General features: G+C 47.0%; 1 protein-coding gene across 3 annotated transcripts in view; it reads left to right on the forward strand.

Annotated features, from left to right (window-relative positions):
- The window catches only part of THOC5 (THO complex subunit 5), a 31673-nt gene extending 24540 nt beyond the window's left edge, over positions 1–7133 (forward strand). For all 3 annotated transcript variants that reach the window (XM_068563839.1, XM_068563840.1, XM_068563841.1), the window contains 4 exons: positions 141–228; positions 2779–2894; positions 3891–4081; positions 6933–7133. In XM_068563839.1, the coding sequence (XP_068419940.1) occupies positions 141–228; positions 2779–2894; positions 3891–4081; positions 6933–6996 (459 nt within the window). In that variant the 3' untranslated portion in view covers positions 6997–7133. The remainder of the gene's footprint in view (positions 1–140; positions 229–2778; positions 2895–3890; positions 4082–6932) is intronic.
- Positions 7134–12657: the final 5524 nt, after the last annotated feature.

Below are 12657 nucleotides of genomic sequence, written 5' to 3' on the forward strand. Positions count from 1 at the left end.
GTGGAGGGGTGACAGGCCACTGTTGCTGTCCTGGGGACTGCAGGCCCACGTCACCGTTCAGCTCCTGCTCCTCTACCAGAAGGGCAGGGGATTTGACTAGAGGAGCCACCAGTTCACCCCTTGTCCTTGGTGACTTCTAGGAGCTGCATTTTACCAAAGACATCGTGGAGGCGGGACTGGCTGGGGACACCAATCTCTACTATATGGCACTCGTGGAAAGGGGCACAGGTAATTGCTCTGCTGATCACAGTTGCTCTAGGCAAGGGGAGCCGCTGAGAATAAAACATTCCTGGGAGTTGCCCAAAGGAAGCGAAAGATCCTGGAATCCTGCAGTGGGGACTTAGCAAACAGTCATGGTTGTGAGAGGCAGCATTCAGCCAGGACTTGTTCTGCAACAGTCACGTCCGTGCTTTATCAGCTAATCCTCAGGACAGTCCTGGGGCTGGTGATATTCCTGCTTTGCAGGTGAGGAAAGTAGGGCTTAGTCACAAACCCAGTCTGACCTCTGAGCCTGAGCTCTTAGCCCCTTTGTTTCATTGCATTTTAGAATCAGATGCCTGCTCGTCCCCCTCTTCAGGGAAGGGCTGTCACTCTCAGGATGTGAAGTACAGGACCCTCCTCCCTCTCTGCAGTCCCTGCACTCACTTGGGAGGCATCGAGAGCTGTGATTCCTCACAGCTGTCCTGGCATCTGATCAGCCAGGGCTTCCTGCTGGAGCCACCCCGATGCTGCCTGTGGTGCTGTCATCCGGCCCCAGCCTTGGCAGGTCTGGCACAGCCTGCAGGATCCCACCCCAGGGGCTCAGTGCTGAGGCCACAGGGCGGAGGAAGTTGTCTGTAGTTCCAAGACAGTACGAGACATGTCAGGAAGGGTTGCACTCTTTGATGTTCAAGTTTCTCTATTTCTTCCCTTCTCCTTTTCTTTTCTTTGCATGTTTTTAGAAATATTCTGAGGAAATTAAATAATTTCAGATACAGTTGAGGCTCCTTGATCCCATTTCATTCTCACCCTGACAATAGGTGACTGCTATTTGGAATTTTGCATTTGCTTTCCATCCTCTCCCCTTTTTTTTTTTTTTTTTTTGGGTGAAGCGAGTTCATCCTGATCCTTTCAACCAAATTAGCTCTGCTTTTAGCTGTTTTGCTTCTGAGTTTGTTTGTTTGTTTGTTTGTTTATTTTTGGCTGTGTTCGGTCTTCGTTTCTGTGTGAGGGCTTCCTCTAATTGCGGCAAGTGGGGGCCACTCTTCATCGCGGTGCACGGACCTCTCACTATCGTGGCCTCTCTTGTTGCGGAGCACAGGCTCCAGACGCGCAGGCTCAGTAGTTGTGGCTCACGGGCCTAGTTGCTCCACGGCATGTGGGATCTTACCAGGCCAGGGCTCGAACCCGTGTCCCCTGCATTAGCAGGCAGATCCTCAACCACTGCACCACCAGGGGAGCCCCATTCTCTCCCCTTTTAAGAAATACTTTAACCTCATCCCTAAACAACAGAGTGCTATTTTGAAAGGGCACAAAATATGCATCCAGTAAATTTACAAAGCCCCAGGGGTGGGAAGTCATTGGAAGACATCACTTCTGCTTCTTGGTTGAGCGGAAGAAAGCTTGGAAAGATGATAAGTATTCTAGATTCGTACATGGAATGAATGTGATCATTTAAATTTTCATTAGATGCATTATAGAATTTGAAAAATGAAGAGTGAAATTTAAATGAATAAGTGGACAACAATTACATGGTATGGGTTAAAAACAAAAAATTAGTGAACAGAGATAAACCCCGAAATATGTGCAAACTATTATGGCAGAAACAACAGGAAAGTGTCACTTTTTAATAAATGTTGTTGCGACTGTCAGGGAAGAATTGTCTTAACCTACACTCTCTTGTTCTCTGTTATTTATTTGAATTACTGGTGGGTCAGAGAGCTCCTTTTTTCCTCCATAAATAATGAAAAAGGAGTGGCTAAATGCTTAGCCCATTGATGGAGAGGATAAATGTCATCCTATTGAAAAAGGCAAAGGCTATCACCAGAGAAAAAATGAAAAAGTTAAAAAATGCAAATATTTCATTTAATGATTATGAACACAGCTTTGGCATCAGGTAGTTCTGATTAAACTCAGCATTGCTGCTTTGCAACTGCTTGATGATCTTAAGGAAGTTTCTGTCAGAGCTTCAGTTTTTTTATATGTAAAATGGGATGATAATAATGGTACCCACCTCAGAATCGTTATTCGGATGAAATAAAATGTGTGCAAAGGGCTTTTAGCACAGTGCTTGGAAAGCAGTAGGTAGTCATTAAATGTTAGCTATGAAAAAGCTGCACATAACAAAATAGATAAAAATAAAGAACAGAATAGAAAAAAATATATTTGACTAATGTAACAGCTAATACCCAATATCGTTGAAAAGGAAAAACAGATAGGAAACCTTCACATGGGAAAATCCTTAACTTGCTGGCAAATAAATGCCAATGAAAACAAACTTCTGTCAAAGGAGTAAATAGAACTCTTGGGCAAACTCATTGTGGACCAGACTCTGGGGAGTCCACACAGCTCTGTGTCCTTGGAGGGACCAGAGTCACAGGACCTCACATTCTGCAACCTGGCAGTTCCACCTGGGAGATTCTAGAACAAAAGTAAAAGTCAGTTAGTGCCAGAATGTGCTCTGAGCACTTGGATTAATGTGAGACACAGAGCTAGCCTCAGGGGTCCAGCGGGGAGGGTGCCTTGGCTAACAAGCCAGGTCTCAGAACTGAGTTTTCCTCCTTTCCCCTCCCTTCCCAGCTAAGCTCCAGGCTGCCGTGGTGCTGAACCCCGGCTACTCCTCCATCCCACCCATTTTCCAGCTCTGTCTGAACTGGAAAGGGGAGAAAACCAACAACAACGACGACAATATTCGGGTAAGGACCTGCTGGGGGTGGTGGGAGGAGCAAGGAGAGCCTCCTTGGGGAGGTTGGCAGTGGCAGAACCTGCCGCAGCTGAGGGCTTGGGCACTGACACAATTCCCGGTGCAGAGGGGCCTGCCGGGGTTTGTAGAATTTGCTGGAGGGTGCATGACGTAGCAGAAAGAGCTCGGACCCATCTCAACCCCTTATCTAGCTTGGGGTCCACAGGTTCACCCTATTTATGAAATGGGGATAATATAAATACCTGCCGTGAAAGGTTGTTGTTTGGGCTTCTGTGGAAATGAGAATAAACTCAGATGCACAGAAAGTGCTGGAATGAGATGATGTCCAAGATCACTGCACCTGTTAATTATTGTTATACCTGTGGATTTGATTCAGTAGTCATGGAGCACGTTTTTTGTTTTTTTTTTAATTATTATTTATTTATTTATTTATTTATTTATTTATTTTTGGCTGTGTTGGGTCTTCGTTTCTGTGCAAGGGCTTCCTCTAGCTGCGGCAAGTGGGGGCCACTCTTCATCGCGGTGCGTGGGCCTCACTATCGTGGCCTTTCGTTGCGGAGCACAGGCTCCAAACGCGCAGGCTCAGTAGTTGTGGCTCACGGGCCTAGTTGCTCCGCGGCATGTGGGATCTTCCCAGGCCAGGGCTCGAACCCGTGTCCCCTGCATTAGCAGGCAGATTCTCAACCACTGCGCCACCAGGGAAGCCCCATGGAGCACGTTTTTAACCCTAACACTTGATTTGGATCTTATCATGAGATTCCTCTTCTACACATCTTTGTCTCTGTCTGTGGACGTGCAAGGCAGGGAAAGTTCTGAGTCAGGATCAGGAAGACCCCATTGTCTTGAGGAGAGGGAGCCTCAGGACAAGTCGGTCCGGCTTGATGTGCAGAGGCCCAGCTCCTGCAGAGGCCCGGGTGCAGTTCTTGTGAAACCATCAGACCCAGCTGGCCTGAAAGTGGTGCTGAGTTTCTGGTTTTCCCACCCATAGGCCATGGAGAGTGAGGTCAATGTGTGCTACAAGGAGCTGTGTGGCCCCTGGCCCAGCCACCAGCTCTTGACGAACCAGCTGCAGCGCCTGTGCGTGCTGCTGGACGTCTACCTGGAGACGGAGAGCCACGATGACAGCGTGGAGGGGCCCAAGGAATTTCCCCAGGAGAAAATGTGTCTGCGGCTTTTCAGGTGAGGGGAGGGGCGTGGGTGCCGGGCCCAGGGACCTCCAGCCCTGCCTCTCACAGGGACCTGGGGCAGAGGTGAGCCTGGCATGGAAGGCACGCACGTTTCCTGGTGCACTAGTCTCCATTCACCGTGGAAATTAAAATCCTGCTGCCAGATTTCCTGGGGAGAACTTGCTCCCTTCTTCCTAAAACTTTCCCTGTGGCCCCCATCCTACCAGCCTGGTCCAGTTGTTCATCATGAACACCCCCCAGAGGTGGGTCTCACGCCAAGTGAGCAAGAGGATTTGACTGAACTTTCCTTTCTCTACTTTCTGTGGAAAACAGTAGGTTTGCTTTTCATAGTCCAAATGAACCTTTTAAACTATATGCATCCCACCAGTCCCCAGAGTCTGCTCTACTTCCTAAGGTACTCACACATCTAGGGGGATCACAGGTATAGGCAGTCAGGCGTCACAGAAGGAACCAGCTTTGAAGTAACACAAACACAAGTGCAAATCTCTGCTTTCCTGCTCACCAGCTGTGTGACTTTGGAAGAGTCACTTCAGCTCAGCTCTGAACCTTTCCCAAAGGTGTTACCTTCTAACTCATGATGAAGTAGAGAGAGTTCATGTAAAGCTTCCAGAATGGATCCCGGCACAGGCGGAGGCTCAGAAAGCGCCAGCAGGTCCTGATATTGGTATTTAGCGTGTCTGCACGCACAGCACTGCGAGCTGCTTTTCTTTCGCTTTGGTGTTGGGTCCTTTCTTTCCCTTTCATCCCTTAACTAGTGTTCTTAGAGCCAGTTTCAGAACTCCAGAGTCCACACTGCTCAGGCATCCCTTCCCTTTTGGGCAAGGGGTTGGGGAGGAATGGTGTCTGCGAAGGGCTAGCATCTGTATCTAATCAGGACATCCCTTTGTTCTCTGTCAGTCTAAAAGGTGCCTTACCTGCCCCTTACCTTCTTCTCACACAGCCAGCTTCAGCTCCTGGAAGCTGCCCCAGCATCTTCCCACCTCCGTCTGGCACCTCCACCTGGCCTGGTTTGTCATGCTAGCTGATAATAACCAGCTGCAGCCCCGGAGTGGCTGCTGACAGGCAGAGCTGGCGGCTAGATGTTGGTGCCTTCTAGGACTTGCTTTCCCTGGTGTGTCTGCGTGAGAACTCAGCTCTTACCCCCGCTCCCAGCCTGCTGTAGCACATTTCCAGGGTGGGAGTTCTCACACGGCCAGTGTTTATATTCTGTTATCGAATGGTTCCCGAAGGACCCATTTTCTGAAGTGGTTGGTATGTCTCCCAGGCTGAGCTCCTCCGGCAGGACATTCTGGGAAGGTGCTCCTTTGGCTACTCAGATCCAATTAATTCCATGACTGATGAGATGTGGGATGTGAGGTTCTTGGCCTGGAATTCAGCTGACTGCTGGAATCAGGCCAAGGGGCTGGGCTGCAAAGGGCTGGCCTGGGCCGCAGAAAACGCAAGGTCTGGCTCTGCCCGTGGCTGGGTACCTTCAGGCTATGGGGTCTCCATCAGCTGTATGCCTAGACTTACCTGTATGACTGCACCCTTCTGATGTTGGGGAGGTACATGACGTCGTGACTAGGAGCAAAGGCTTTGGGGGACTTGCCCTGGTGGTCCAGTGGTTAAGACTCCGTGCTTCCAACGCAGGGGGCTTGGGTTCGATCCCTGGTCAGGGAACTGAGATCCCACATGCTGTGGGGCACGGCCAAAAAAAAAAAAAAGAGCAAAGCCTTTGGGGCCAGAAAGGCCTAGGTTCAAATTGCAGCTCCAGCCTATGTGATTAGGGTCTGTACTTAACCCCTCTGAGATTCAGATTCCTTATCCTTAAAATGGCATCCACTTCAGGTGTTGTTGGGAGGATGAAATTAAACCAGGCGGAGCATGTAGAGTGCCAAGCACAGTGCAGGCAGAGTAAGCCCTCCCTTAAGTAAGTGATTGCACAGCCCTACACACACACACCCCTACACACACACACACACACCACACACTGCCTCTCACCCTCCCTCAGACCAAGATCCAAGGTGTCACCTCCTGGTTACCATTGAATGTCAGTCATAGGCAGATAAACGAGAGGCCCTTTAGCTGGATGTCATTCACTGTGGAGTTGTATGGAAAAGAACCCTGTGTGAAGTTTTTTGTTTTTGTTTTTTTTTTCCTTCCCTGTGTGAAGTTTTGCTTGGGGGGCTCAGGATTGGAGCTGAAGCACCTAAGCTTCGCAGGGTCCAGGCTTTGGCTGTGATTGTCAGCCTGCCTGTGGCCAGCAGGCTTTGGCATCAGACCTGGTTTTGAATTTGTGCTGTGCTGCTTTCTGACCATATAATGTTGGGCAGACAGTTTACGTCCCTAAGCCTGTTTCTTCATCTTTAGAATCTATAAAATGATAGAAATAGTGTCTTAAGAAGTAGCGAGTATAAAGCACGTGGCTCTTGGCAGGAACTTTGTACAGATTCGTTTCACACACAGACTCCTACCTGCATGGGACTCTGCCTGCAAAGGAGGATTTTATGGGTTTTTTTTAATCATAGAAATAAAACATGTTTGTTGTTAAATATAACAAACAACAGTGAGCAGTTTTGTAAAAACACTAAAAAGTGAGGGTGCCCAAGCCCTGTCCCCCAAAGTGCACGTCGTCAATGAGGGCCCTTCCAGGTTTGTGTTCATGCCTTTGCAGGCACATAAAGACATTTTTTCAGAAGTGCGTCACACCTGTCATATTGTTCTGCAGTCTGCTTTTCTTACAACATTCCTTTTTTTTTTCCCTAACAGCTAATAGTAGTCCCTTGTGTGGATGAATTGTAATTTATTTTATCAGCCCAAAGCGTATGGTATTAAAACTATTCTCCCTTCTCCTGTTTCTCTAGGGGCCCCAGCAGGATGAAGCCGTTTAAATATAACCATCCTCAAGGATTCTTCAGCCATCGCTGACCTCCCACTCGGCCTGTTGTTTCCCCCCAGACCCAACTGCTGCGCCTCTGCTTTCTGCTCCGGCGCACATGTAGCTCTTGATAGTCTCCAAAGACAGGTTTTCTATTTCTAGCCTATTAAAGTGTCACCTGACCATGTGGCCTTTGTCTGTGTCTCCTTAGGGAAGAAGGGGTGGCTTTGCAGTCTGGATGGGCAGGTGGGAGCTGTGGCACAATGTGAAAGAGCATGTGTGGATAGGCTTTCCCTAGGAGGCCAAGAAAAGCAGAGTGAGAACAATTCACCTTGCTTTGGCAGGTCCTCATTATCTTGGTATTTGTTATGCTAAGTCCCTGCTGTTAGCAGGTGGCAGGGGAAGCCAAAGTCGCACAGCACAAAAAGCAAAAGCTCTTTTTCCCCCTTCCCCTCACTCTTTCCACTAGGCCTTGTCACTGTCTCTGATGGCCAAATTCTCCTGACTGGTGGCTGTTATAAACATCTGACAATGCAACGGAAACAGACAAATACATCCCAAAGAATAATTGTAAATCTTGCAGGATTTCATGAAGTTGATGAGAGTGATGTTGGAAAATCACATGCAGAGCTACTGTCCAGTGATGCTGTGGCAGAGTGAGACCAGGTGACATCTGAGGAGAGACTTCATGGTGATGACATGATAGGTACCTCAAAAAATAATGGTTTGACTCTCAAAGGATTAAGAGAAGTCCTGTATCCAAATGTAAAATAGATAGCTAGTGGGAAGCAGCCACGTAGCACAGGGAGATCAGCTCGGTGCTTTGTGACCACCTGGAGGAATGGGACAGGGAGGATGGGAGGGAGACGCAAGAGGGAGGAGATATGGGAATATGTGTATATGTATAGCTGATTCACTTTGTTGTGAAGCAGAAACTAACACAGCACTGTAAAGCAGTTACACTCCAATAAAGATGTTAAAAAAAAAGTCCTGTGGAAATAGGTAACAGCCTTTAAAATGTTTGAAAAATTATCTTCTTTATAATTCTGCAAAAGTCAAAATGAAGGATAGCACAGAATGTTCTTGGACAGTTTTGTCAGAAAAATTATACCCCGTCCCCCACCAAAAAGTCAATCCTCAACTCTTAATTCATTTTAAGAAATAAGATATAAAGATGTGAAAATATTGAAGAATTATTACACAGTTGCAAGTATAATCTAAAGTTTGCTAATTACAAAATGAAATAAATTTTATTTTTCCAGCTCTGTTGAAATATAATTGACATATAACATTGTGTAAGTTTAAGGTGTACAAAGGGATGATTTGATATATGATGTATTGTGAAATGATTACCATAATAAGGTTAGTTAACACATCCATCACCTCACATAGATATGGGGGGGAATGGGCATGGGGGTAAGAACTTTGAAGATCTATTCTCTTAGCAGCTTTCAATATACATAAATAAACTTTGTTTTCTGTGACAGTCCCAATCAAATGGATTTTTTTCCTCCCAAAACATGCTTTGAAGTTTGGTTCCCAATGTACGTGTATTCACTCTAAATGGAATTTTAATGGTTACCCTTGGATAACGTGGACCTCTGGTATGAAAAGCCGTTTCTTCCTGTCCTCTGAGCTGACCACTGAGCGTCCCTGTGGCAAGGATCTTCTGAGGCAGAACTAAGAGATTCCTAGTTCTGCCAGGATCCTGCACTTTATAGGTGGAAGCCTGAGCCCAGTGAGGAAAGGAGAATGGCACCTCTGGGGGTTGTTAAATAACCACCACCACCTGTGCCTTTCCTTCCCCTCAGTCTGGATCATTCGTTTGAATTCTAGAGGTAGATACTGTCCAGCCCTCAGGTCCTTGAACTTCATTTTGTGTGAGAGTCACCTACCCTGGGAGTAGGTTGGAAACACACATCCCCACTCTAATATTCGGACTCAGATGACCTAAGGTGGGCCAGGGAGGTATATTTTTAATGAGCTTCCCAGGTGCATGTTGCCCTAGTCTCTTTTTGGAAGTCGCTGTACTTTCCTCATTTTTCTTGGTGACTCCTCAGGTAATGCAGGAGGGCTGATTCTCTGTGAAAAGCTCCCCTCTTCTGTCTCCTGCACCTTGGACAGCAACATGAACCTCTGGGAGCTTCTTTCTCTCACATAGTGAGATTTCTTTGTCTTTTCCCTGACCTACTTGCCTGAGACTCTGTCTCTGCCAGCATCCCCTTGGTCTGGCCACTTTCAAGCCTAGCATCTCACGGCCTGTACTGAATAAGATTGAAATGGAGCCTAAAAATAGTTCCTTTAATGGCCCCTGCATTGCAGCCTCCACTGTCTTCTTGGCTGGAAGGCGGCCAAACTGACTCAGCACACAAGCTCATCTCCGAGAGCTGGGACAAGGTTGCAAAGACAGCTTGTGAGGGCTGGGAGGAGGCTCTGCTTCCTGGGCAGAGGATATCAGGGCCTGTCGCCCTCCAGAAGAGATTTTCCCTCTTGAAAGGAACAAGCTGAACAAAAGAATCCTTTGGCCTTAAGGAGTAAGGTTTTAAAACTAGTGAGAAGCCCAAGACAATCCAGCCCCTTTGAGCTCCTGAACTGAGCCTTTTGTGTCTCCAGTGGGCAGATTAGGGGGAAGGGGCCTGGCTTGGGAGGACCTCAAAGCTTCCTCTTCAGCCTTGGCCTTGGCCTTGGCCTTGGCTGGGGCACATCCCAGATGGCAGCCCGCTTCTGTCGTTCTCCCACACCTGGGACTCAGCCCAGGTTCCTTGCCTATTTAAAGCTACTACCCATATTCTTGATTGCTCTGTGTCTCCTAGTCTCTCCCTTTTTCCAATCTTGCCCTCCCCTAATTGTTTTCTCTGCAAATAAATCCAAAGACCCCTTTTATTTTAAGGGCATTCCTGATGATCACTCTGGGGAGACAAAGCTAAAAGCCCTATCCATGGGACGGAGCAGAGCTGCCAGGCTTCCAAAGGAACTTTCTCCCTGTCTCTGTAGCCCCAACTCTGGCCTTTCCATGGTGTTCAGCAGCCTCTCTGTTGAGCTCAGATGTCAAGCATCGACTTTGGGTCAGGCCCTGTGCTAGTCATGATTTTACATTCACTGTCCTATTTAATTACAGCAGGCTGCCAAGGGTACACATTCCCTTCATGTTTGCAGATGAGGAAACTGAGATTCAGAGGGTTAAATGACTTGTCCGTTGCTCACAGGGTTCTTGAGCTGCCCACCCAGGATGCGAGCCCAGCGAGGTCTGTCTGCCTCCAAGGCTTACCTTTCCACAAGAGTAGCTTCAGGCTCAACGTAGCTTCAGGCTGGCACTCTTTCTGGGCCATTTATTCATTTCAGCAACACAAGTACACCAAGAGTACTGTGGTGGTCAAGAGTTACAGCCTGATGTCAGACTGACCAGCTGGGCCCTGTCCCACCCCTGAGCAGCTGTGTACCTTGGGCAGATTGCATGAATCACTCGAAGCCTCAGGGGTCCTCATCTGCAACTAGAGGTGACAGTCAACCTTTCTCCCAGGGTGGTTGTGGGAATTAAGAATCAACTCAGCACCGTGTCCAACACCAAGCACCGCTCAGTAAAGGGGAGCGATTCTTGTCTGCCTCCAGGTTTCCGCCTGGAGAAGAGGCCTCCTGAGTGAGGAAGGCCTTACCTTCCTGATGCCCTTTCCCCTGCTGGAGGGTTCCCAGGCTCTGGAAGCCTCGCCCTCTCTGGCCCTGTCCCTCCTTTCCAGCCGCATGTCCACCAGTCAGTGGCCAAGCTGGGCTCTGTCCTCAGCTGGAGTCAGGCTCTCATTACCCGTCACACTAGGCCAACCACAGCCCGTTAGCCACGCATCTGTTCCCTGCTGTCTGTGGGCCTGTGTCCTGGTCCCCACCAGAGGATCACCTCAACTTCCTGGGCTCTCACCACATCTTGTTCTAACTTGGCTTTCCCCCGCCTCCGCAGATGACCTAAGGTGGGAAAGGAAACCCCAGCAATCCCCAGTGGGGCTGGTGGAGAAGGATCCTCAGAGTATTTGTGAAATGAGTGAATGGATGGGGGTCCCAAAATATTTCAAAGATGGACCCAGTCTAACAAGTTAAAATGTAAAGTCCTACAGAAAGACCTAAAATCCAACCACTCACCCATGTGCTGGGATGTAACAACAGCTTGAGTTAAAATATGTGATAGTTTGGGTGAGCAACTGGTTTAAAATGCCTGATGGGGCACCTGTCCTGACAATGCAGAGAGTCGGCAGACACTGTAATTATGCTATTCCTTCCCTTATTCCACAGAACCAGTACAATATTTACTTCCCACTGTATCCAGAATAACCACTTATAGGCTAGATGTCTTCTATTTTCTGATTTCATACACATTTATTTATTTTCTTACTAAACTTGGATCACAGTGTACAAATTGGGTTTTTTTAATTTAATTTTTAGAATAAGTAATACATTCACAAGCTTCAAAAACCAGAAAGCATAAGAAGTGAAATACGGTGAAAGGTTTCACTACCAATCTTATCCCCCACCTGCCTAGTTCCCATCTCCCTCACAAATAGGCAACCAAGTTGCTTAGTTTCTTTTGTATCCTTTCAAATTCTTTAAGCAAACACAATTATTTTTGCACACAAATATCATACTATATGCATCTTGATTTTTTTTCATATCTTGGATATCTTTCCTTATCAGTACAGAGATACAAAGTTTCCTTGTTCTTTTTTATAGCTGCATAATATTCCATTGAATGGATGTATTATAATTTATTTAGTCTTATTAATGGATATTTGGTTACCAATCTTTGCTTTAGTAAATAACCTGTGCACAGAGCCATTTCACCCATATGCTAATACATCTGTAGGTTAAACTTTCAAAAGTAGAAATACCAGAGTAGAGGGTCTATGTTTTCATAATCTGGAAGGATACTTCCCAATTCTCCTCCATGAGAGATATACCAGCTTATGTTCCCACCAGCAACCTATGAGAGGACTAGTTTCTCCACAGCCTCACCAAAATATTATTAAACTTTTGGATTTTTGCTGATACAATAATTAAAAAATTGCATTCATTATAGTTGTTTTTTTGGGTTTTTTTTATTTTTAAGCAAAAGAGAGAATTCATTGACCCAGGTAACTAAGAAGTCCCGCAGAGGAAGACTTCAGGCATGGCTCGATTCAGCTGTTCAAACCGTGTCACTGTCACTTGAACACTGGCAGTAATTCCAAGGTGCTGTCTTCTCTGCTGCTATTTGTTCTCGGGGTAGCCTTTGGTAAGGCTTCTCTGCACCAACAGCTCCCGCAATATCATTGGAATTGGCTCTCATTGGATAAACTTGCATCACATGTGAATCTGTGAACTAATCACAGAGGCCAGGGGATAGCGTATGATCCGCAATGCCTGGAACATGTGCATCTCTGAGTTCTGGGTACATGGGGTCACCCAAACCACGTGGCCTATATTAGGTTTCTGTGGCTGCTGTAACAAATTACCACTAACTTGGTGGCCTAAAAACAACACCGATTTATTCTCTTACTATTTTGGAAGCCAGAAGTGCAAAATCGATTTCACTGGGCTAAAGTCAAGATTTTGGCAGGGCTGGGGCTCCAGGAGGGAATCTATTTCCTTGCTTTTTCCAGCTTCTAGAGCTAGCTTCCTGTTTTACTTGGCTTGTGGTCCCTTCCTCCATCTTCAAAGTGCATCACTCCAATCTCTGCTTCCATCATCAC

Source organism: Eschrichtius robustus, chromosome 14 (assembly GCF_028021215.1).
Source record: "Eschrichtius robustus isolate mEscRob2 chromosome 14, mEscRob2.pri, whole genome shotgun sequence".
Classification (NCBI taxonomy): Eukaryota; Metazoa; Chordata; class Mammalia; order Artiodactyla; family Eschrichtiidae; genus Eschrichtius; species Eschrichtius robustus.